The 26,583-nt window shown below is 38.0% G+C and overlaps 1 protein-coding gene across 6 annotated transcripts in view; it reads right to left on the bottom strand.

The window, feature by feature from the left end:
* Positions 1-26,583, bottom strand: part of LOC5574550 (ras-specific guanine nucleotide-releasing factor 2) — a 714,561-nt gene that overhangs the window by 585,466 nt on the left and 102,512 nt on the right. For 5 of the 6 annotated variants that reach the window (XM_021850760.1, XM_021850761.1, XM_021850764.1 and 2 more), the window contains 6 exons: positions 26,215-26,529; positions 25,240-25,417; positions 24,666-25,088; positions 24,471-24,594; positions 8,871-9,214; positions 8,372-8,740 (listed from right to left, as the gene is read on the bottom strand). In XM_021850760.1, the coding sequence (XP_021706452.1) occupies positions 8,372-8,740; positions 8,871-9,214; positions 24,471-24,594; positions 24,666-25,088; positions 25,240-25,417; positions 26,215-26,529 (1,753 nt within the window). The remainder of the gene's footprint in view (positions 1-8,371; positions 8,741-8,870; positions 9,215-24,470; positions 24,595-24,665; positions 25,089-25,239; positions 25,418-26,214; positions 26,530-26,583) is intronic. The other variant, XM_021850765.1, reaches the window with a different exon arrangement.

Below are 26,583 nucleotides of genomic sequence, written 5' to 3'. Positions count from 1 at the left end.
GTAGCAGAGGGTATAAATGTATTACTAAATCGATTTCAGCCTTACTTGCTGAGAGATCATGACAAAAATATTATCCTGAATCCTCACCATTCTATCAATTACAAATGCAAATAATCATATGTAAAGCATCATATGGATTGTTTGTTGTATGGGCACCAATCTTTTCTATAATATTAAAAATTGAAAAAATAGAGAATTTTGGACAAACCACTCTGAAAATGCTGCATCTTTTCTCAAAAATGTGTTGGCTACCGAAATTCTAGGTCACTATTTTTCCACACATCGATGATGCCAATTGTGTTATTGAGACTATTACATTGCAAGTGAGAAATTTAGTTATTGTGAGAATTTAGTTGCTGTGTGAGTTTATTATAAGTTCTAAAAGAAATAAACTATTTGAAAAATTGTTTTAAATGTTTTGATTTGTAGCTGTTTGGGAGTCCCAGTCTCGCTGCTCCGCTGGTAAATTTTTCGAACCTCTCTTCAGAAAATTCCAAACATGGCTATCACAAGGGCCGGCTTGTGCCCCTACTCACTAAGAAATTAAGCACAGTTCAGCACACTGCTCATGTTCGCATGGTCGATGTGAGCGCCAATATGACCGATCCAATCCAACTCTACTTATGGTTGAACAATAAATTCGATGTTAGGAAGGCAATCAGTAGTTAGATATATATATTTTTATAAAACTATTTTCAAACCATTAATTCTATTGAACTCCGCTAGCGCATGATGTCTCACCATAGTAGCAGGTCCGAAAGAACTTGAAACTATTGAGAACCAGAGCTACAGGTCCAAAGCCCTGATAAAGGTAGATGGTTATGATGGCTATGACCGTGGTCATCATGTAAAGAACAAGCGAACAATGCTGTATCGTGTCAACACCGAGGAGGCAGCCCCTCTAGCACGATGTAGGTAACGCAACCCTGGTTAGGTGGCCTACCGAAGACTCTTCACCAACTAAGAAAGGCAAAAGTAGAGCAACGATTGGAAAGTTGGATCTTGGAACGTGAGAACTTTGAATGAACCCGCGCGTGTTGGGCTCCTGGCTCGTGAACTGCGGAATGTCGGCGTGAACGTGGCAGCTACCCAGGAAATACGCTGGTCAAGAATCGGAGAACGCGAATTCCGAGCGGTGGACCCCATCGCCACCACTTCATTCAAGTACCACATCTACTACAGCGGTGGCGACAGAGCAGAACGTGGAATCGGCTTCATGGTGATTGGGTAGCAGATGAAGCGAATTATTCGGTGGAAACCGGTAAGCGACCGAATCTGTGTGTTGAGAATGAAGGGCAAGTTCTTCGACTACAGCCTGATCAGCATATATGCGCCAACGAACGATAAACTCGATGACATGAAGGATGAGTTCTATGAGAGCCTGGATAAGTGCCCAAAACAAGACGTCAAGATAGTCATCGGCGACGCAAATGCGCAGATCGGGAAAGAAGATTTCTTCCGACCCGTCATTGGAACGGAAAGCCTCCATTCCGTTACCAATGATAATGACCTGTGGCTAGTAACCTTCGCTGCTGCTAGAGGCATGGCAATCAGCAGAACCTACTTCGCACGAAAGAATATCCGCAAACACACCTGGCGACACCCGAGTAGGCTCCCAAATAGACCACGTGCTGGTTGATGGGAGACATTTCTCAGATGTCATGGATGTCAGGACCTTCCGAGGCCCTAATATCGACTCGGATCATTATCTCGTTGTAGCTAAAATTCGAGCGCGGTTATCCAGCGTCATGAGTTCCACAACAAACAGAACGCTGCGCTTCAATATACAACGCTTGTCGACTGATGGGGTAGCTGCGCAGTACCGTCAGCAACTAGACAAGCAGTAAGGAAGAATCAACATTGCTGGATACGTCGACAGCCTGTGGGATCTTATCCACAAAGCTGTGGCAACAACGGCGCGGGAAGTGATCGGCACTGGTCAACGACGAAGACGAAACGACTGGCTCGATGAAGAGTGCCAGAGAGTGACAGACATGAAGAATGTCGCCAGAAGCCGTATACTTGTGGTCGGTACCCGACAGAACAGAGAGCGGTACAGGGCAGCGAGAGCCGAAGAAAAGCGAATCTACCGCAGAAATAAAAGGCAGCACGAAGAAAGTGTGGTAGCTGATGCTCAAGAAAGCATGAACCGGAATGATATGGGTGCTATTAGGAGATCTGGCGTGCAGAGAAATGGCACTTTTATCACAAGGTCGCACATGCTCCTTGGATTTGCGGACGATAAAGACCTAATTGGAATCGATCGCAGGTCAGTGGAAGAGGCCTTCGTGCCTCTAAAGAGGGAGACAGCAAGGATAGGTCTGACCATTAATTCTACCAAAACGAAGTACATGGTTGCAGGTAGAGATAGAGTCAGGTATGGTGGTGTAGGTGCTGAGGTAGTGTTTGATGGGGATGTGTTTGAAGTTGTTGAAGAATTTGTTTACCTTGGAACACTTGCGACATGTGACAACGATGTTTTCCGTGAAGTGAAAAGACGTGTTGCGGCTGCGAATAGGGCCTTTTACGGACAACGTAACCAGCTTAGGTGCAGCAGCTTGCAAACGGAAACAAAATTCGCCCTGTATAAAACATTGATTCTATCGGTGGCTCTCTACGATCACGAAGCGTGGACGTTGAAAGAGTCAGACCGGAAAGCTCTCGGTGTTTTCGAGCGTAAAGTGCTGTGGACAATACTCGGTGGGAAACTCGAAAATGGTGTGTGGCGCAGACGCATGAATCACCGGTGGGGCAAGAGTTCGAATCTAGTGTGGGGCAAAAGTTCGCTGGCTAAAACCCAAAATATCGATCCTTTTATGACAGGCATACTTTACACCAGCCGTAAACTTAAGTTTGCCGAAAAATACACACTAAATTTTCATCAAAAAATTGCCCAAAATAACCCGGTTGTAATATACTCAAAAATAGCAGTTTTTCGCAGAACTAAGTGGAAATGTAAAATTTTGGTGACAGTTTTCACACGATCAGACAAATATTACTAAATTTGAAGATTATATGTGGATTTTAGGCAATTTGCAATTTTTTCCGTGATTTTATACATGGGTCGAACTTTTGCTCCGCTGATTCGAACTTTTGCCCCACAATGGGCCAAAAATAGTTTTCAAGCATTTATGCAAAATCTAATACACTTCAAAGCAACCTTATGATAGGTCTTGAAACGCCCTAACATAAAATATTAAAAAAGATTTTATCTTCAATTGGTTCCATGCAACGAAAGTTTGACCAAAAAGTACAATATTCACGTTGAAAAACAACAAATAGCCATAACTTTTTCAAATCTCAATCAATTTTTATGATATTTGGATTGAAAGTCTCTTACTTGAATAGCATTCGAACCACCATGACATTTATAAGATTTGTTTTGAATTGAGCTTGAAATCTTAAATAGAAACTCTTACCCCGCTCGAACTTTTGCCCCACTTTACTCTATATGGATTTTTTTAGTGTGTTCTCCAAAGGGAAATCATCATCACCGAACTCCTCGAGAAGAGTATCCTCCAAAAACATGAGAAATCCGAATGCAATAAATATGATGCTTTATGCTGAAACAGCATTATTTGGATGATTAAAAAATAAACGAATTTTGGGAATCAATTTCCAGGATATTGACGCTTCTTTGTACCACGGTATTTTTGCAACGGAGATCTTAAAAAATTACACTTATCGCATACAATAAGAAACTAGTTCTTATAGTCGAGTAAAGTGGGGCAAGAGTTTCTTTTCAAGATTTCTAACTCAATTCAAAACAAAACTTATAAATGTTATGGTGGTTCAAATGCTATTCAAGTAACAGACTTTCACTCCAAATTTTATTAAAATCGATTGAAATTTGAAAAAGTTATGGCTATTTGTTGTTTTTCAACTTGAAGATTGTAATATTTGGTCGTAAATTTTCGTAGCAGGGAACCAAATAAAGATAAAATCGTTTTTTAATATTTTATGTAAAGGCGATTCTAGGCCTACCATAAGGATGCGTTGGAAACAATTTTTGGCTCATAGTGGGGCAAAAGTTCGACCCATGTATAAACTCACGGAAAATTTGTAATTTGCCTGAAATGATTTAAAATTTAAAATCCACATATTATCTACCAATTTAGTGAAATTTGCTTGATCGTGCGAAAAATGTAATCAAAATATTACATTTTCACTCAGTTTTGTGAAAAACTGCTATTTTTGGGTGTATTACAATTAACCCCATATCGGGCAATTTTTTGATGAAAATTTGGTGTGTATTTTTCGGCAAACATAAGTTTACGACTGGTTTAAAGTATGCCTGTCATGAAAGTATCAATATTTTGTGTTTTTTGCCAGGGAACTTTTGCCCCACACTAGATTCGAACTCTTGCCCCACCGGTGGGGCAAAAGTTCATTTAAGACAATCAATGTTGAAACTGTTATAACTAAAAGTGAGTAAATATGTTGACAGAAGTTTGTTCAGCAAAATTATAGCCAATATGTTGAAGGTTTACTGTATGGTATTTATTTTGTTTCAACTGCTATTGTTTGTCTGGAAACTTAGATGATACCACTAAGGTCGAACTTTTGCCCCACCTTACTCTAACCAATCGAACGACAGCCGGATGGCTAAGCTTTCGGTTGCTGTGCGATTCACTGAAGTCAGAAACGCCACCCGCTGATGCTGTGTAAGACAAGCGAGGATTTCTCGCTACAGCTGTACTACCTACATAAAATTACGTAGCTACTGAAGAGATTTTTGTCAATTACAAGAGTACATTGATTCAAAAGATTTTTGCTTCAAGTTAAATCAAAAATTCTGGGAGCTGGATGATTCTGGAGGGGGTCAGGCCCCTGCCCACTCTGTTCCTACACCAATGGCCATTCTGTATGTCGACTCTTGAAGTGTATGTATGTATGTATGTATGTATGTATGTAAGTGTAACCACTCATTGTTGCAGGGCACAGCCGTTAGACAGTAGACTGTCCTCTTTATATGATGATATCCAGCACATTGTTCCAGTTCCTTGTTATATTTTGAAAATTGCTTGAGGCACTTCAAAATTGGATACTAGCCACCGATCTACCGGTCTTACATCGTATAAAAGGATGTCTCAATGAATGGGGTAAAAGAACCAACCATCAATCCACAATATGTTAGTGATAAGGAGTTGGCAATTCCACTCTCCTCGTCCATTATGCTTCATTCGGGTTGGTTCATATATGACAAGATATATTTGTTAATATTTGACTTACCACCTGATTTAGTATCAATGAAACAGTGAAACAATTAAATAATGTATGCTTGAAATAAATATTCATAATTAAATGTGGAACAATCTCACCAAATTAGCAGCAACCGTTGAATGTCGTTGTCCTATTTGTCAATGCTGAGACACTAGTTGAATCGAAAATCGTAGTTTGTTTTACTCCGCAAACAAACCCTTACACTAAAAACACAACCACAACTATGTTTTGCCCATACATAGCTGCATTTTCACTCATGATCTTTGTTATATTCACATAATTGTACAACTAGTGCGTAAAAATTGAAAAATACACTCCCCCAATGAGCAACTTTACTTTGAAATCAGCCGGTTAGATTTATTTTTGTATTTTCGTACCGCCACAAACACGGGCAGCGCATAACTCACTCGCGACGCGTTCCAACTCACCGCGTATTTAAATCGCTTTTTAAGCGCGACGCTTAATTTTTTACGATTTTTTAACACAGTCGCGTTTCACGTTAATCGCGACGCTCGTTAATCGAGAAAAAATGAATTAAATAAACAAAAGTTAGGCCTCATTTCTACCAGATTCAAAATACTTCCTTATTTCCGCGCGCGTTACTCAATGAATTTGCCTCAGCGCAGAAAAAAAATCGCTGTTGCCTCTACTAACTTTATAGTTAAGATACAGTATGTGCTGTTTCATTAGTGGAAACAAAAACCTCCCTCAGCACACATGAACCCACATATGTATGCGGAGCTGCAAAACGCATTAAGCAGCGTGACTTCACTATTACTATCATCACTAAAACACACAAAATATAATCACATGCCAGTTTTCTCCAAAATAAACATCCGCTCCGCATAACCCACATCACTGCCCACAACCAAATTTTATTCTCATCCAACAGTGAGACTGGGAACTTTTCCATTGGCGTGCTGCTCACAAACACACACGCGTCCGTCAATTTTCGGATCATGTTCAGTATTTCGTTGCACAACTATCACACTGTTACGGAGGGGAAGTATTTTGTTTTCAGCGTCGTTCATTGACGCGAATGAAAAATTGCACTCAGTTTTCAGAACTATAAGCAAATTAAGAAAATAACCGCACACCAGAACCACGCACTATACTTGCTTCATTGATATTTATATATTTCACACTTTAAAATTACAAAAAATATACGACAACCAACATTACTCGTGGAGCGATACTAGAGAGCGACTGCACGCGACGGATTATCGAACCAAACTGATGTCGACTCTTGAAGTGTAGAACCAATAATTGTTTTGTGAACAAATACAAACATTCAAGATAAATACCGTTTTCACGATATAGATATAAATTAGAAGCATAAAACGAGCAATTTATGATCTATCGTTGACAGGAGGCTCCAAATTATTTCAATTTCGTCACCAGCACGCCTAAAGCATACGGATTAACGAAAAGCTTGCTGGGCTTACAAAGCACTGACCAGCAATACGTGCGAAAACAGGAAAGCTGCCATCTTAAACGAATACCTGAGCTTTGCTCTATGATTCTCTCCCAAGTAACATTGGTAACCCATCCCAAGTAGCACGCGAAACATCTTCCAAAGAAATACTTTTCCTACATGGTTTCAATCGCGTATCAATAAAAGCATCTGTAATATACCTGGTTCTAGTTCGGTTGCATATCAATTTCAAGTTTCATTGCCATTCAAATGAACATGCATTTCACTCCTTGTTTGACGTTCAACATTTTTGAAACGATTAGATTTGCTGCAAATGTCCCTTGCATATAGCAATATATCAATAATATATTGATATAGCAATATATTAATAATATATATTATATAGCAATATATTTCAAACAAACTCTTGAAACTTCTCCCAAAAGGACGGTTTTAATGTTATGTTTCAAATTACTTTCATTTAAAGCATCCGCAACTTGCATTCAATTTTCGTTCCCATACCCATAACTCAAGAAGATTCATCCCAATGGCGAGAAAGTTGCACTAAACTTTGTGTATGATGGCTAGAAGTTTGTTTGATTCAATCCAGTTGCATGATGATTGAGTTGCACCTTACGTATCATCTAACAAAGAAAACATGGTCTAGCAACAGTTTGTTTGTTTAAAAGGTGTTTCTCATGTGTTGGAGTAGTGTGTGATCCTTTCACTGTGACGCTTGCTCCTGCGGGGGCGGGTGAAGCGGTCAAGCAGGATTAATCGTGTCTCGCGCGCAGTGCAGTGGGGGGGGGGGGGGGTAGAGAAGTGGCGTGATTCGCGGACTTATTTAGTAGTGTTTGATCCTTTGCTCGCGTCACTTGCTCCTGCGGGGGCGGGTGATGTGAGCAGGATCAATCGTGTCGCGCGTCGCTCGCGTGGCATGATTTATTAGTGGCGCGGTTCACGAAGCAGGTTAGTTGTGTTTGATCCTTTGCTCGCGTCGCTTGCTCTCGCGGGGGCGGGTGATGTGAGCAGGATCAATCGTGTCGCGCGTCGCTCGCGTGGCATGATCTATTAGTGGCGCGGTTCGCGAAGAATACGTTACAATTTTTACTAAAATTCCTGAATGGATTTACATGAAGCATGTATGAAAACAGTATGCAGAGCTATTTGGGTACTTCCACGATTCACTTTGGCAAGACGAGTTTATATCGCCAGAATTATTGTCCTAAATTTTGCATTAAGAAGTACATCAATACGATGCATATTGTGGCCAAATATGAGCTCAGTAGCCTTCAAAAAATCTCACTGTAGAAGTGAATCAAAAGAGCTAAGAATAGGATCCGGCTCCCTAAGTGGCATCACCTGCTGGAAACGGCACCACGGTCGCCTTGGATGAGCTTGATGAGATTGTCCTGATTCTAATTATTATTATTATGTTTTTAAGTTAAACATACAGAATATGGGGAGTTTTAAAGTACCACTTGGAGTATTTGTTTATTCATTCTTCATTCATTCATTTTTTTTAATATTGTACCTAACACAATCTATATGAATGTTGCATCTATTAGCCAAAAATTGAATAGAATAAAATTCCAGGATGGATTTACTATAGGTTTACAAAAGGTTCTACTACCATGTTCCCTAGCCGAACCCCTAAATATTCCAACATGAAATTTTGGTTGATACCTCACAAAATGGAGACAATAATTGGTTACGCCATAATCCCATACTTACCAGAAACAGAACTAGCTCCGGATGTTCTCCGCGGAGACGCACGTCCATCTTGGTAGGGCAGCTCCAAAAAGTCCGTCTGATGGTCACAGTCACACGTCGGTTCCACTGGTGGATCATAGAATACACTTTTCAACGCATTAAGTACCGTTTCTCCATCGGTGAACACACGGTAGGTGAGCAGGAACGTGTTCAAAAAGTCAATCGATAGGAACCGTAGGTCAGTCAACCGTTGCAGTAGTCGTTCCGGGGTCGCATAACGAACCTGAGGTAATTTACATGAGTTGAGCGTTCGTGAAAACCGAATGTCTACGTCGTCCTTGAACAGCCTTGGATCGGCTCGAAGTGCTTGATGTCCTGCAAAGATTGATCCTTCATAGTTTTACCCGCAACCAAAGTACGACACAAACAACACCGAGAAACAGAAACAAAGAGAAAGAGACCAGCTTGAAGAACACTGAACACGGATTACAGATCTGGTTGGTTCGGGAACAACATTTACCTCCAGACGAACCTCCGATTCCTGGCGACAGTAACGAGTGCATATGAATATTGTCCAAACACTGCGATATGTCACTGATCCAGGCTTCCTTGTCTTGAATGGTCGGCGCAATAAGGTGTATACTGTGCCTTGCTCCGGATTTTGTTTCCACAAAGATTTTGAAATCCCGATTTCCGGCGTTCACCGATTCGGTTACACTCAGGGTACTGCCCCTGGTAGAGGCAGAACACACCGAAGCATCCTCGTCCTCGTGTTGCACTTCGCTGGGGTCTTCGATGAGGGTAGCATCCGCCAGCGGAATTTTACCCACATCCGGTAACAAGTGCAGTCGTCCTCCGGATGTTCTAGAGAGGGGGAAACAGAATTTTTTTGATTATTGGATGTTTGATTATTGGAAAAAAAACTACTATGTATTTTAAAATTCTGCCTTGTCTTCTAATCTAACTCAACGAGAATAAGTCACAAAAGGCCGATTCAAAATTGAGTTTGTTTTTTGTCTCTTATTCCTGTCCCATTTTCGGGCCAAATTTGACATTTTTGCGGTCCGTGAAATATTTGAGGGACCCAAAGTCAGAACGGTGTAAATGACATGTTGGTCGGTTTAGAAAGAAAAGTTTAATTGCTTACAACCTTTCCAACGGTATTTTTTGGAGTAAATGAAAAACCCAATTTAGTACTATACCATTTAATTCCACTAGAGGTCGTATCCTTTGACAGATAGGGGAAGTGGTGGTAAAATGAACAGGGGTGGTAAAATGAACACCGTGCCTTTCACCGAGAAAAAACAAATTTCGATGAATTTCTATTACGCACGGACGATTTAGAGCATTAATCTGAGTGTTCAAGTTGATACGTAGGTCTATTGAAGTGAAAATATCAACGAAATCTAAGATTTTAGAAAACCACCTTTGAAAATTAGAACTGACGTAACTTCTAGCTCGGAAGACTTGAGGTTTTTCAGTGAGGTTAATATCGTTATGATATGATGTCAAATCTGATATCTTTAGAATTCTTTTTGAATGGGTTACATTCATTAATGGATATATTTTCGTTGGGGCAATGAAAATTTTCAGAAATATTTGTTTTGCTCACGTTTTTTGCATGGTGTTCATCTTACCACCAATCGCTGTTCATTTTACCCACATAGTGCAGGTAAAATGAACATTTACATCGCTTTTTGATAGCGATGAAAATATGTTAAAATTTAGCTATTTTAGTCTGAATCCATGTCGTTGCTATAGATTACATCCCTATTTTTGATGTTGTGCGATAGAACTAAACAAATTCTTCGTTTTTCTATCAGAAACAAGATGATTTCCTTAAGGTGTTCATTTTACCACCCCTTCCCCTACGCATATTTCGACCTTAACTGTAAGGCCATCTGCAGTGTCGTGTACTAGAATAGACATATTTTGTAGGTTATTTTCCGTCCAACAAAAAAAAACATAATTCATAGTGGCTTATGGTTTTGGTTTATATACAACGTGCATGGAATAAAAAATTGGTGAGAAAACTACAAGTCGATTTGGTTTTTTTTTTCACTTACAAGCCCCTTATTCTTCAATATTCGGGCTGCCAGTTGACCACGTGTTCATTTTGTTGGATTTTATTTTTGTATGAATCGAGGTGAAGTATTGATATTTTAGAAATATTCGTTTAGAGTTTCAAATTTGCACGGGATTTGACTTCCAGGAAAACGAGAAACTAAATTTTTGATTAATAACTCAAAAACCTTAGGTTAACAAAGAAAAAGTCACGACTATTGTTCTGTATATTGGAGCAATATTTTATAAAAATGAATTCTTTATGTGCAATCTGCTATTGGGACATCGTGCTCCATGTTAACCGCACGAAAGTTATATACTAAGGTCCAATATAATACAAAATATCGATTCAAGATATGTGCTCACGATAAACCTTAAATCTTAACCTTCTGGGACTCACACATTTAGAAATAACACTATCGGGAAAGCTCACATGCACTACGGCACTATAAAAGATAGATTGCTTTAAGAGCCAAGTTTGCGCGTCCTGGAAGGGTAAATGAAGTCAGTAGTCTCAGTTTTATTCCTTTGTTCCTGCCAAGTTCATAAGCTAAGATAGTCCAGCTAAACGAATCTGTATAACCGGAATACAAACCGATTTGTCTAATGGTTATTTAAAAAGTCAATTTTTGCTGTACATCTGATAATATCTAATCTAATCACTTCAATAATCTCGATCTAATAATAATCACTTTTAATGTCGCAAAACATATTGTTTATTAATGCATTTTGAGCATGTAACTGAAGAACTAATGCATCTTTTTATATTTGATGTACGTTACCACTCTACAACTTTTCAAAAGTTTTTCTTGCGATGAATCAAAGGAGATGGCAGCTAGAGTTTCATCTGAGCATCATCGAACTTGGGCAGTTGAAAGTTTCAAAAAAGGATCTTCGGGATTTTTCTTCTTAGAAACGGATATACCATCCTGTGTCCAACTCTTGATTAAAATTCCAGGATCAAATACGGACTTAATGATTGAGTCAACAAATCTGAGTTACTGCCTGCTGGGATGTAGCTATAAAATCTGTTATATGGCTTGCGTAAATACCTGGACACCCGGGAATATGTATGACTATTTCTCATTTTTAGGTTATTTATTTATGTTTCTCTAAAAATCTCTTGGTTTCGTATTGAACAAGCGACTTGAAAAAGATAGTTTGAAAAATAATTAAAAGTCCCTACAATAAAATTTAGAATTAAGCTCATTCTTGACAAATCATATAAAGTTAAAATTATGTTTGCCTATTTTGGATCAATTTTACCAAGCACTAGAATGACAGCCAACCAACAAAGCCTTACGTGGAAATTGTGACTGTAACATTGAGTAGAATCCATTAGAAGCCTACTCAATTTATGAAATAATGATCATAGAAATGATTGTTTGTATTACGTAATATTCGAATACAAAACCTAACATGTTCTCAATTCCAACAAAAATGACGTGAAGTTTCATACTTTTGCGTTCATTTTGTTTAATTGATGTACAGAAATTGTTTAATATGTTGTAGGCCCGCCCTATCAAAGTTCCGTATAATCAAAGATATATATTTTTAACGGTTTCATATATTTCATTTTAATATTTTTCACGGTTTCATGCTGATGGTTCATTGTTGGTTAATCTTTAAACCTGAGGGATTCAATTTTAATTCTTAAAATGTTGAGATCTTGTTGGAGTTTTGAATTTCGAAGAAACATAAACACAGCTCTTGGAACTTGACTCCAGAAAAGAGCTGGGTGTTTCAAAAGAATATTGGCGATTGCGGGATGAAAATTTTCGAAAAAGAGTGTCAATTTGAAATGAAACATTGGGTTATTACAAATTAGCTGGATATTTTGAGAGAGGACGGTAACTTTTGAAACAATCTGGGACTGGGAGTGCTCTTGAAAATTACAAAATAAAGTTTACAGCTAGGCCAATATTCATCTGATATGAAAAACGCAGTCATAAATTAAAATTTTCAGAAAAAAAAATCTTCAAAAACAAAGTTATTTCGACAATTAAGATAAAGTCATTCCTACAGTATGCACTGGGGAAATCAGCGTATGATCCATTTTCAGGAAAAATCTTACGAGGCAAAAATCTACTGGAATCATTGAAAATCTTGAGAAATTTCTAGAAAAATCCATGGAAAGATTTTCTGAAGCCTAATTCAGAAACCTTGCTATTCGTGACCTTGAGCTTGAGCTTGATTGGCCGCCCGTGGATGCTACTCAGTGTCGCCAGATCAGCTGTACTTACACAAGGAACCAACCGAATGACTGCTTGGGAACATGCATCCTCAATGTATAAGTGCTGTGATCTTCTATTTTTAGCGACAATAGTGCCTGCCACGTCAGAATACAGACCAATGTGGGGAAGGGGGAGGAATTGATGATGCATTACAATGGCTCCCACGTAGATCGTATATACTACTGCATCTACGCCAGTTCATGCGGGAGTGTATGGATTGGGGGAAAGGCATGGCAGAGAGGTTTGCTTTTGTGGTTAGCAGACTGCCTATGAATCAGACGTAAGGAAAGGCATGCGCGTGGAAAAATGGAAGCGTTAAGGAAACGGTTTCTTGTCCGTCTCTGGTTCTAGCGTTTGCTATGAACGAATAGTTTGAGTGTGATAGATTTAAAATGGAAGATAGAAGCAAGTGAGAGATAAACAACTATAAAGTACGAGGAAAGGGACGGGCCTGGGATTGAACCCATGACCTTCTGCTTATGAAGCTGAAGCAGTAGCCATCAGACCACCAACCCACAGTGGCACCGCCCATACGGCATAAATAAAAAAAAAAACAAAATGTCTTGTTTGTCACTCTTTTACCTTTTCATGGATCTATTATGATCTCAAGATTGTAAAAATATAAACATTAATGACGTTTTTGTATGATTTGTATAGTACGGCTATAAATGATGGAGTTTATTTTTCATGTGTTAAAAATACGTTGAAAATTGAACGATTTCAGTTCTTTGTTTATTGTCTTCACAAACCAAAATCAATCGATTTTACGATTTCGATTACAGAACATTAGTACAGGTATATTTATCACTTTCAATACATTTTAGAGAGTTATGTGACATCTAGGAGTCAGTATTGATGTGAGTAATAATGATAGAAAAAACTACATCACTTTTTTAAGTACCGTTAAATGGGGTGAAGTTGATCACTTTCGAGCGATTCTGTTCTGTAACTCCTATTAGAATGCATGTATTATTATCCTTATATTTTTAGAACATGTACTGGTTGGATATCTATCGAATTATATAAACAAAATTTTGACGAAATGTTAATTTAACAACAAAAATATATTTTAAAAATCAAAAAGTGGAGTTTTTGATTCCGGGGTGAAGTTGATCAATTATTGCGATAAGTTTCCTATAATAAACGGACATGCTATTCACTAAATTTGGGGTCACTGAATCTTGATCAATTCTCAAAATTCTTACAACCTAATGATATATTGGTCAATTTTGAATTTGAATGTTGTAAATTACAGAACACACCACATTAAACGCCTAAAGGTATGCAATTTTCTTTGAAATTAGCAACTCACGCACATAAAAACACATTTTTTACTCAGAAAATGAATGTTTATCCACAGTGCAAACTCAGAGCTGGATTCACAGAACATATCTGGAATGTATGAAACAGTTTATTTAAATGGTGTTTTTATATAGCCTTGTCAATAGTCAATTGTTTGAAGAAGAACCCTTCAACGATTCATCAAACATTTAATAAAAAATCAGTTTTTCCATGGTATAATTATCTTCAATGTCAAAATAAACTTTGGAACATCAAGAGCAGCCATCAGGTAATACGACGTCACAGAAATTGTGCTAATTGAAATCGAATCATAGCTCTCTTGACAGTTTATACATGAAGGTACGTGAATGATCAACTTCTCCCCACTGATCAACTACACCCCAAATAACGGTACGTCTTTGAACATGTTCTTAATCACATTTAATCAAACTTCTACCATCACATGATCAGATTTCCGTAGAGAATTCTCGGTTTCCTGTGAGAATACAGGAATTCCCGTAGGAACAATGAATAGGGTAACGACTGTTTACATTATTCCTAAATGCTAACAGTAAAAAGTACAGACAACAAGTTTTAGAATATATGGCAATGAACAACTGATTGTTTAGCAAAACTGGGTGTTGCTCGTGGTATAATTTATAATCGTAATATTTTTGCTTCAGAATTCTATTCTAAACTTAAATCATTTTGTGTAGATGAATGGCAGAATTCTTGGCATTCAAACGACAAAGGTCGTTGGTGTCATTCTATTTGTCCTGTAGTGAATTATTCTCCCTGGTTTAAAAATATAAGTTTTAGTAGAAACTTCATTTGTTGTTTTTCAAGATTGATTTCAAATCATTATATTTGTAACAGTCATTTATATCGTATAAATTTGAAGGATTCAAATTTATGCGGTGATTTTTATGAAGCTATTGATCATATTGTATTTGTATGTTCGAAATATGCCCTACCTAGAATTGAATTTGAGAATCGCTTAAAAAACATTATGAATTGTTTTCCTGGATCTGTTCGTGATATACTTGGTAGCAAATGTCCTTCTATTTTGAAATTATTATTTGACTTTTTGAATGAAATTTCATATATTGTTCGATACTCATGAATAAATAGTGGCGTGATCCGCGGATAGGGTCAGTAGTGTTTGATCCTTTGCTCGCGTTGCTTGCTCCTGCGGGGGCGGGTTATGTGAGCAGGATCAATCGTGTTGCGCGTCGCTCGCGCGGCATGAATAAACAGTGGCGTTAAACGGGTTAGGCGTGAATGTATCATGGATCGCATCACCAATCGCTGGTGACTCCCAGATCTTTACCTTATCCCACTAACCCAATATCCTTTCCATGACAACTGTGGAGATGCAGAAGATTCTTCGGTCTCTAGTAACAACGGTTGTCTAGCTAACATTCCTTCCTTTCCCCGATGACCGTAAGGACGTGGCCGGCGCCGTTATTGACTTTTAAAATTTGAGCTCTCGATTTGTGCACATTGAAGAATGGTTAGCTATTCCCAAGCCCCATTCATTGATTCCCTGTGCAACTTCGATTGCTCTAGTCAATCACGGAGTAGCAACTACGAATTGTACGGTCATACAGTGAGAGGCAAAATAAAGTGCCCACCTTACCAGTTTTCGAATTTCTCTCATTGATTTGGTTCAAATTAAAGTTAACACACCTAAATCTTTTGTGATATTTTATTTTTGATGTTCTTTTAAAGTTGCACTTACGAAATTTTGATTAAAAAAAGAATTTTACTTAAAGAAAAAGAAAATCAATTTGTATTGAAAAAAAAGTAGTGACAAAAATAAGTGCCAACTTCCTTCTTGGCCCCAGAAAAGATGATTTAAGAAAAATAAAAAGCAATTTAATAGTTAATGTGTCCTCCTTTGGCCTTAAGGACTTGCTGGAGGCTCTTCGGCATGCTTTTCACCAGGTTTTGTAGGTGTTGTGGATCTAGTTCTTCCCAGGCGCGCTCCAAGGCTTCAAAATAATTATTTTTGTTGGTAACACCAGTTTTTTCAACCCTAGCATCGAGAATCGCCCACAAATTCTCGATGGGGTTGAGGTCTGGGCTTTGTGGAGGCCATTCCAGCGGTTTAATCCGACAAGACCGGAAGAAAGACTTGGTCTTCTTTCCAGTATGCTTCGGGTCGTTGTTCTAGAGAAATATGAATTTCTCTTCAAGGCCCGTCTGGATCAGCGAAACCTCCAGATTTTCCAGCAAGATGTTAATGTAGGAATCTGCCGTCATTATTCCGTCGATTTTCACGACGCTTCCTACTCCACTCCATGAAAAACACCCCCAGACCATCACATTTCATCACATCACACTTCCATGCGTCACCGTTCCTTGGATGTGGCGCTCCTGAAGCTCGAGCTGTCTAACCGAGAGCGGCGGGCTCGTGTGTGATGCAGAGCACCACATCCAAGGAACGGTGAAGCATGGAGGAGGAAATGTGATGGTCTGGGGGTGTTTTTCATGGAGTGGAGTAGAAAACCTCGTGAAAATCGACGGAATAATGATGGCAGATTCCTACATTAACATCTTGCTGGAAAATCTGGAGGTTTCGCTGATCCAGACGGGCCTTGAAGAGAAATTCATATTTCTCTAGAACAACGACCCGAAGCATACTGGAAAGAAGACCAAGTCTTTTTTCCGGTCTTGTCGGATTAAACCGCTGGAATGGCCTCCACAAAGCCCAGACCTCAACCCCATCGAGAATTTGTGGGCGATTCTCGATGCCAGGGTTGAAAAAACTGGTGTTACCAACAAAAATAATTATTTTGAAGCCTTGGAGCGCGCCTGGGAAGAACTAGATCCACAACACCTACAAAACCTGGTGAAAAGCATGCCGAAGAGCCTCCAGCAAGTCCTTAAGGCCAAAGGAGGACACATTAACTATTAAATTGCTTTTTATTTTTCTTAAATCATCTTTTCTGGGGCCAAGAAGGAAGTGGGCACTTATTTTTGTCACTACTTTTTTTTCAATACAAATTGATTTTCTTTTTCTTTAAGTAAAATTCTTTTTTTTTATCAAAATTTCGTAAGTGCAACTTTAAAAGAACATCAAAAATAAAATATCACAAAAGATTTAGGTGTGTTAACTTTAATTTGAACCAAATCAATGAGAGAAATTCGAAAACTGGTAAGGTGGGCACTTTATTTTGCCTCTCACTGTATATGCTCATGCTCTGCTCATGCTCAAATTTCATATATTGTTCGATACTCGTGCATTTTTTTTTTGTTTATTTTCAGATTAGTACCATAATTTCATGATGACCCTCCTTTATCCATATGATGTTGTTACCCTGGAAATTCAAGCGCTTGGCCCTGTTATGGTTTATGTCCGTTGGAGCCTATAGATCAGGCCTGCCCAACCTTTTTAAACCGCGGGCCAAATCACAGAAACAATTTCGTGTCGCGGGCCACATTTTTAAACGCACAAATATTCGCATTAAGGTGAATATAAAACGAAGCCAAACTTTGAATTATTAAGTGCACAAGACTGAAGAATCTGACAACAGTTCACGTTGAAAATCAATTAAATTACTTGCTTGCTAGTGGTGACCAATGGGATAAATTTTCAACGCGGAGCGCTGTTTGGTTCTCAAGTCTTGTGCACTGAGGTGTGGATTTGTTTTATAATCACCTTAAATCTGACAAAAGTCATCAAATGAAATTCATAAAATCTGACAAACATCTGAGAATAAAGTAAATTTTATTTCAAGTAATCGAAAATCAGATTATAAAAATCATACTTTTAATTCTATCAGAATCCGACCTAGGGTTCATTCGCAAATTTCATAGCACCGAAAACGACCAATATTAATTTCGAAAGCTTGAAATCTTCGAGAGTGGTAAACAGTAATTCAAAAGAAACCTGCTCAAAATTGTATTACAAATTCGCTTAAGGTTTTGAAAAAAAGTTACATAGCGTTATATTGTAATCTAGCCCAGAATTTTAGGAAATTATGTATTGGATTCGTTGAAAATCCTGGCTAGATGTCCTTGTAATCCTGGTGGAATTTCTGTGAGAATCTTGTCAATGTTTTCCATCAAAGTCGAATCCAGAATTCTAATTAAAGTCCTCTTCAAGTTTTAGTAAAAAGCCCGTATTGTTTATAATAGTTTTCAAGGATTCTGCGTGAATTACGCCAGGATTCAGTAAGAATATTAGCCTATGAATCAGTGCAATCATGTATGAAAATTTAGCCTTATGGGTTTGTACAAACTACATATTTTTTATGTCAAAGAAAATCATGGTAAAAACATTCCCAGAATTTGAGATTTAGAGTTTGAATCATGCATAAAATAAAAATATATAAACTAAACAATCAAACAAAACAATTTCAATAATTTCCTACCTAAAATATTAGGTTGAAACTCAATTGAGAACTAAATAGTCCTAGTATGTTGTAACTTTGGGTTTGTAGAATAGTCAACGGGCCAAATATGAGAAGAATCTTCGAACCCTCCGCGGGCCGCACAAAATGAGGTCGCGGGCCGGATGCGGCCCGCGGGCCGTGCGTTGGGCAGCCCTGCTATAGATTATATATTCATATTATAACGTTTTGGAAAAGATGAAGAGGTTTTGTGCCTCTTTGAGAAAGATTTCTATAGAAATCACTCAAAGGGGTTTTTCCTGCTTCCAATTTTTTGTTAAATAAATAAATAAGCAAGTGAAAAACGTGAATTTTTGTTCAAGTTTATATTTTTTGCTGATCAATAGAAGCAAAATGATTTATCTCTGCGGTGGTGCGAAATGAATATGGAATGCACAAATTTAGTAGAAAATTATAAACATTTGTATGAACAGAAAAACTTCAAACTTTGAGCGCTATTTTCTTTTTCGCTCTGCCTACTAATTCCACATGGGACAGTTTTTCTTTTTTTTTGTCAGATATGTCCTCGTATATCCATAAAAATGCATGCATCGATGCTTTGATTGTCTGGTATCGATAAATCTTACCGAGATATTCCTTTAAATTTAGATAACTGATAAATAATCAGAGAAAATATGATATTTTCATGGCTACTGGACTAAGTCGATCAGTTCGATGAAATAAGTTTTAATCATTTATGGTTATATAGGTATGTTTGATTATTCTGGAAATGGTCCAATGCAAATTCATAAATTAAAAAATTATCTATTCAATTTTGAAAACGAAATATTGAAATGATTGCTGCAATATAACATTAAAAAAGTTTTTTTCCTTAATTCAGTACAAATCAGTTTTTGCAGATTTGGTGCTTGTAATTGAATGTTACTAAGTTATATGTTCAGGTTTGTTTTCAAATAGGATTATTTAGGACTTTGACATTCAGTGGTTTCACCATTGGAACCTGATTCTTGTCTGCAAAGGGTTCCTGCATTTGTTTTTTAAACTAATTGTGATATAAATACTGATTGAAATTCATGCAACCAAAACACCAAAATGAGTAGCGTAAAACAAATCCACGAAAAACTGGATGCTATCTATAGAAACATAAGCAACCTTATTATTAGGATTCCCTACAAAACAGGGAATAAAAATTTTTGTTGACTTTGATGAAACAAGTGAATTTGGTACCGATCAAACGTCAAGTTAGTGCATCATCAGAAATCAAAATTTTATGTCAAATTTATTTATTTCGTCAATCAATAGTAGACTACACATTTGCTTAATTCTATGTTGTATTATATCTTAAGGAATTAAAATATTGTCTTAGCTTTGTTCGCGACATGGTCAGATCAATTTCTGTGCAATGCTGATTATAAAGAGACATCATTCGATTCATTGGGCCGAATTTTGCATAGTTAGTTCGATGATTATTTGATGCAAACAAATTCCGATTTCGTAACTGTCTAGCGGGCGTGTAGAAATTCAAACATGATAAAAGATTGGTGGAATCAATACGCTGCGATACAATATCATTGATAAATGAAATCATGGCTATTTCGCGACGCTCATTTAAGGTTTGAATATCGATAAGCATGCATCGAGCCTCGTATGATGGCAGTGGAAACGTTGTCCAGCCTAATTTGCGTAAGGCATATAAAAGAAATTGCTTCTGTACTGATTCGATTCTATCACCATGTATTTTTATATGCGGAGACCACACAATACTACAATATTCTAGAACTGATCTTACATAAGCAATGTACAAGGTTTTAATCGTATATGGATCCCGAAAATTGTAGCTAAAACGCTTAATAAAGCTCAACATATTGGTTGCTTTATGGATAATCGTATTATAATGATCAGTAAAGGTAAGTTTAGAATCTAATATGACACCTAAATCTCTAATCTTATCGCACTTTTGAACAATTTGATTTCCTAAAGAGACAGTAATCTGTGGTGTATTCCGTTTTCTGCTATATGTGATTAAATTACATTTTTGACGTTTAATTGAAGTAAGCTTTTGCTACACCATTTATCAAATATACTTATTTCATTCTGATAAATGTCGCTATCTTTGTTGCTATTGATTTCCATATAAAGTTTCATATCGTCGGCATAAATCAGAATTTTAAGATGTTTAAGCACATAAGAAATATCGTTAACAAATAATATAAATAACAATGGACCTAAATGCGAACCTTGGGGAACTCCTGATGTAACGTGAACAGGATTAGACATTTTTCCCTCAAATCTAACTATTTGTTGGCGATCTGTTAAATAAGATTCAATCCAGTTGAGGAGTCTCATCGCAATTCCCATTTTATTGAGCTTGAAAATCAACATAGGAATGTCTAGTCTGTCAAATGCCTTACTAAAATCGGTGTAAAGTGCTTCGACGTGGTTACCTCTATCCATTGCATTCAAAGTGTAATTTACAAATTCCAAAAGGTTTGTTGTAGTAGAACGACCTTTGTAGAAACCGTGTTATGTATTCGTTATTCTATGTTTTATTTGGCTGAACACATTTTTATTTATAATTGATTCAAATAGTTTTGGAATGGATGAAATAATAGCAGTTCCACGATAATTTCGAACATCAGATTTTCTACCAGACTTGTAAATGGGTATGAGATACGATCTTTTCCATTCTTTTGGAAATCTGCTCATTTGTTGAATGAATGAACTTGTTGAATAGCCAGAATAATGGTGCTGTAAATTCATTAGCTAAGTTTTTCAGTAAAATAGGTGGGATTCCATCTGGCCCTGATCATTTGGTGGAATCTAAATTCTTCAGTCCTGTTAAAATGTCCTGTAAAAGTATTTGGCTTACACCGATATCGCTTGTAAAATCAGGAAAACTAGAAAAAATTTCAAAGTCACGATCTTTATCCGAAAAGTTAGTAAAAGTCTCTTGGAAAAAAGTAGCAAAAAGATTGCACATACCATCTGGATTATCAGCTGCTCTATCATCCAATGTCATTTTAAATGGAAAATTGTTAGACTTCATCTTCGATTTAGCATAATTGAAGAAATTCCTAGGGCAAGATTTTAAATCATTTTCTATTTTTGTGTTGTACTCTTCAAGCGCAGTGGATATTGCTTGATTAAGTTGGTTGACAATATACAAATAATTTTCTAAACTTTCTCGAGATTTTTGTTGCCTGTAAATTTTATGAGCCTTTTGCTTACGATTTTTAAATTAGTTATTTGCTTATTAATCCAAACAGGGTTTTTCGACCCATTTCTACGACGTCTTCGCAATAAAGGAACTTCCATTTGAATAATTTCCGACAAAATTGAATAAAAATCCGTCACTGCGATTTCTAAATCTCCCTGGTTCTTCAAAATGGATTGCCAATCTATTCTATTTAATTTTTGTTTAATTCCGTCATAATTAGCGTTTTTATAATCAAAGAAATTCTCAAAGTCACAGTTGTCAGAATTGTGATTATTGTGAACAAAAATTGAGTACTGAATAGCTGTGTGAAATGCTTCATTTTTCCATAGTGGAGAAACAGATTCATTCACACAGAAATCATCCATAATGTTTGAGAATAAGAAGTCCAAATAACAGTTTTGCCGGTTTTTCACATGATTTATTTGATTTAAACCTAAAAATGCTGCTTTTTCAAAAATAAATTGTAATGATTCATTTTCACCGACAACCGGAAGCAGAATGCTTTCGTTTTCGGAATCACGAATAAAATCAGCATTACGCTGATTAAAGTCGCCATAGATATGTACTTTGAATTCTGGAGATAACTGGGATACAATTTCATCAGCAGTTTGAAAGAAAATTTCATATGATGATTTGCAAGCTTGGTCTGGCGGAAAATACACAGAAGCAAATATATGTGTTTCTCCGGCGATGTGCCACACATGTTCAAATTCTTTATGTTTTGATAAAATAATTAATTCTGAATTGAATTTAGTAGATATTGTGATGAGAACTCCACCACCAGACATTCTTTGGGTAAGGACCAAATCTCGGTCATCTCTGAATACATTAAAACTATTACCAAAAACTTCTTCACTTTTAATTTTTTCATTCCAACTAGTTTCAGTGCCCATAACAACTGAGAAGGATGAAGTTAGAATTCTTTTATAAATTTCGTTAATTTTAGATTCACTCTTCATGCGATTAAAATTTTGGAAATATACTAAAATTTCGGTAGCATTTGCTTCTGAAGAAGTTGATGGTAACACATCCCTTTGCATAACATTATTTGAAAGTTCAGATCTATTATTATTATCATTATTTAAAATATTACCAACTAGTTGTTCATCAGCCCCGATTGGATCGTCAGGGTCTACGTCTGAGGACTGCGTCAAGTTGATCGAAAACACGTTTTTTCACAGGAGCACGAGGAACAATGCTGCGAAAAGGAGTTTCTTAAGGCAGGACCAAACAACCAGTTCGAACTAGATGTTGAGCACGAAGGGAATGCATCATCGACAGGATACTGATTCAAAATTTCGCCTCTCTGAAATTTGATCCCACGTTGCTTAACTGGAGGCTTGGAAAAGGTCAGCTTTGCTGCTGCGAGTAAATCCTTATCCGAGGGAAGACCATTAGAAACCGCTTCATTGCTTCTGCGCTTCATGTTGCTATCGTTGTAGTTGAACCATTTTTGTGAAGTATTGTTTTTCATATTTTCGCGTTCATTTTTACTTCTGGTGTGCTTGGAGGGAGTTTTTGAAAAAATGGAGTTTATTTTTCGATTGGTACTGTTGTTATGGCCTCTGTGTTTATTCGCTTTCTTCCGTTTTTGGGCCTTTTCCTTAGTTTTTTGCTGCGATGCACGACGCTGCTGACGATTGTCATATTCTGTCCAATCAGAACGCCAAACCTTTTTTGTTCCTAGCAAACGCCAAGCTGCAGTGCCATTCGAATTTCGTTCCGGGTTCAAATTAACAGTTTCGATTCCTTGATCAGCCAACTCATCTAAAAGGCTAGGGGGTGACTCATCTTCCATGAATCGAACAGCGTCAATGTTGGTTTGTGGTGAGTTAACAGTATCGATTAAAACTTTAACTTCACTCAAAATTTCATTGCCGGTCGATTGCATTTCAACTATCGCATCCGTTGTCATGTGTGGTTGACTGGCATTATAATCGTTTCAACGAGCAGCCATCTCAATGGTTAGACTGCTCAGTGACTGGACTTCAGAACAGATCTTTTTTAGTTCGCTGGTTAGATCTGTAGTCAACGTTTCAACAAAATCTTCAATGTTCTGTTTTGAAGATTTCATTGATATGTCCAAAAGCCCGGTCAAATGATTTTTTATTGCAAGTAAATCACTGTTGGGCGTATCATTTTTTATTGTTGAGTTTTTTTTTTCAGCCACACGCGATAATGCCGACACAGCATTCGAAACGATCGACGATGTGCTGTTGTTAATACTCAGCACCGATTCCTTTAGTTGAAGCTCAATTTGGTCAAATAAATCCCCCATTGCACTGAGCTTTTTTAGATCGGTGGCTACTCGAAGATTGGCGTCAGTTTGTGCCCTAATTGAATCGATTAGCTGCTGCTGTTGATGGAGCACTTTGCGGGTGTCAATTCCAGTTTTCAAATTATGCTGGCAATCGCCGCAGAGAGGTACCATAAATGATAAAATAAAACTCTCCTGATGGCGTTGCACACCAATGCATGCCGCGTGGTAATTTTTAAAGCAGAACTCGCACTTCCATAGGAAGCGATCGTCACTGATATTGCATGATTCAACACTGCACTGCATTTTTACCGGTCGCGCGCGATGTTTGTAAATAGCAAAAAAAAATTTAAAATAACTATGGAGCGCTTAAAAATGCGTCTACACCCGACGACTGACTCAACTTGTTGAGTTAACAATTCTGCAAGAATCTAGGAAGATGTAAAATTCTATAGATTTTTAAACAAAATCTCTACTGGAGTCTCATTTTTCAGTTCGGGTTCGGGTAATAAATAAATAAGTCGGGTACGGGTTTGCAAAGTCTATAACCCGGCCATTTTTGTTGCGTAGATGTTAACAAACAACTTTTTTTTATTAAATACGTTCTACAACTTTGAAACCTTCTGCTCGGTCGATACAGTTGAAGTGTGAAAATCTCTGCTATGGAATTGGAACACATGAAACTGCTCGAACCCATAAAGCCACTTACCTCGTTGCTATAATCATATGATTCGAGAAGAGAAAGCACTGTCGAACAGCATCCCGTTCGCTTTTGAACGAAGCCAGACGACTCCGAATCCTTCCCCTTCCCGGTGGAACTTGTACCAAACTTCCTGCAAGAGTGCAAACATTTTATCCAATAAAGTTCTATCCGATTACTGGTCAAGTTGAGATAAAAGCTCACCCTGTCGCACAAACACCTGATTGACATCGAGCAGTATGTCGCACCCCTCGACGATCATGCGCTCTACGGCTAGATTCTTTCGCAGATTTTCCGTTTCCGAGACCTCGTCGTGCATTTGGCGCGAAAGGTCCTCCAGTTGTTGGCGCGCATTCTGCAAGCTCTTACGCTCCACGTGGTCGTGCGGCGTGTGGGCTAGCAGCTCGTGCAAGGTGATGATGTACCTCGGAATCTGATGCATCGGATATGTAAGAAAAGTTTCCAGACTGCGCCCCTGGCAGGTGGGCTTTGCTTCCAGTCGTTTCAAGACGGTGGCAAAGTTGGGATTGCTTTTGCACTCGGTCAGCACCTGTAGACTGTAGTGATGATTGCGTACATACTCCTGATAGATGCTCAACATGGGCAATAGCATATCGAACAGATCACCTAGAAATGTAGTTAGAAATTAAAGCTAATTTTATACAACCATGAAAGATGCAATGAGATGAAGCTGCTATCATCATCCGAGAAGGTCTCTCGGTTCCAAAGCACAGTGGGATAGTGCGAGACAGTGTTGCAGGATTGATAGTTGTCTTACCAAGAACCAACGTTGGCCACGACTCCAGACGCGATGTGAGGCCCTTCAGGAAGATCTGATGCAGAAACAGGACCGTTTCCGAGTTGAGGAAGATGGAATTGACGTCTTCATGGGAGCATGGCGGGCGCTTCGAGCTGGCGGCCATTTTGAACGGACGAAGGAAGCACGCTACGAGAACCTGAGATGAAAAATATGATAATAATGATTATATTTCAGTTCAGTTTGAGTCGGATAAAATTTCGAATTGGTATGGAATTACGGTTTCTTTTAGTGGAGGATGAATGAAGGGTACCTGATACGGAGATTTTTTTCAAGTATTTCAGATCATTTCAGCAGGTTTTTGGTTCAGCGGCTTGACTACGATACAATAAGAAAAACTCAGAAAAAAAAACCATGCTTAACTTTTTTATACACAGCCAGTAACATATTACAAGAGATTTCAAAGGTGATTTCGAAGAGTCACAATGAGTAATCACAAAACTCACAAAACACCAAACGGGTTCCTAGGAATCATAAATAACTAGATTGGGATTGGGATCGCTTGGAAAACCCCGGTTGGCCTTTTAAACCCTTGGACATTTCTAAGAACCACTTGCAAACCTTTACAATTTTTCAAAAATCCTTAGGACACAATCATCCTACAGAACAAAATATGATTAAACATCATGGTGACGATGTACAAAAAAAATCTACCAGGCCCTGCAGAATATAGTTATTTTCGAGAGTACGCGTCAAAGTTTGCGATTATTAAAAAAAAAAAAGAAGTCGATTTCTATTGAAATTGCAAACGTTGTCCATCCCACAGATGTGGATCAGTGGGATAGGAACATTCATATTAAGTATCAAATCGACTCATATTATGGACAGTTTTTAACAAGCCTGTCGGCGTGAATTTCCCCTTTAATAGTATTTCAAAGTTGTCTGTCCATGCCCAATCATCGTATTCCCTTTATCTTCTTAGGTTATAAAACTCACCTCCAGCTGTTCCAGGTATTCCTCTTCCGCTTCGACCATGCTGAATACCAAGTGGTTCCGCTTCCGCATACTTTCGGCGTGGGGTGACCGTATGTACTCTTCGACTATTTGCTTCCAGCGTCGGCGACAGAGCCAACCACGAAAAAAGCTTTGCACTTTTTTGATCTTCCTCAGCTCGATGGAATCGTGCACGGAAGCGCAAAGACCCGGCAGCGATGAGTGCTCGTCGTGGCTTTCGGTCGGTATGCTGAAACTACCGCGGCCGACCGGAGTTGCCGAGTAGCTGGAGCGGGTCTCTTTGCGAAGCACACAAATCTGCATGTGGAAAAATAAGCATGTTTAGTAGATCCCGGACTGGACTGAACGGAA

This window comes from Aedes aegypti, chromosome 3, assembly GCF_002204515.2.
Source record: "Aedes aegypti strain LVP_AGWG chromosome 3, AaegL5.0 Primary Assembly, whole genome shotgun sequence".
Taxonomy (NCBI): domain Eukaryota; kingdom Metazoa; phylum Arthropoda; class Insecta; order Diptera; family Culicidae; genus Aedes; species Aedes aegypti.
Note: the sequence above shows the minus strand (reverse complement) of the source record. Positions and strands in the feature narration are given on the sequence as shown.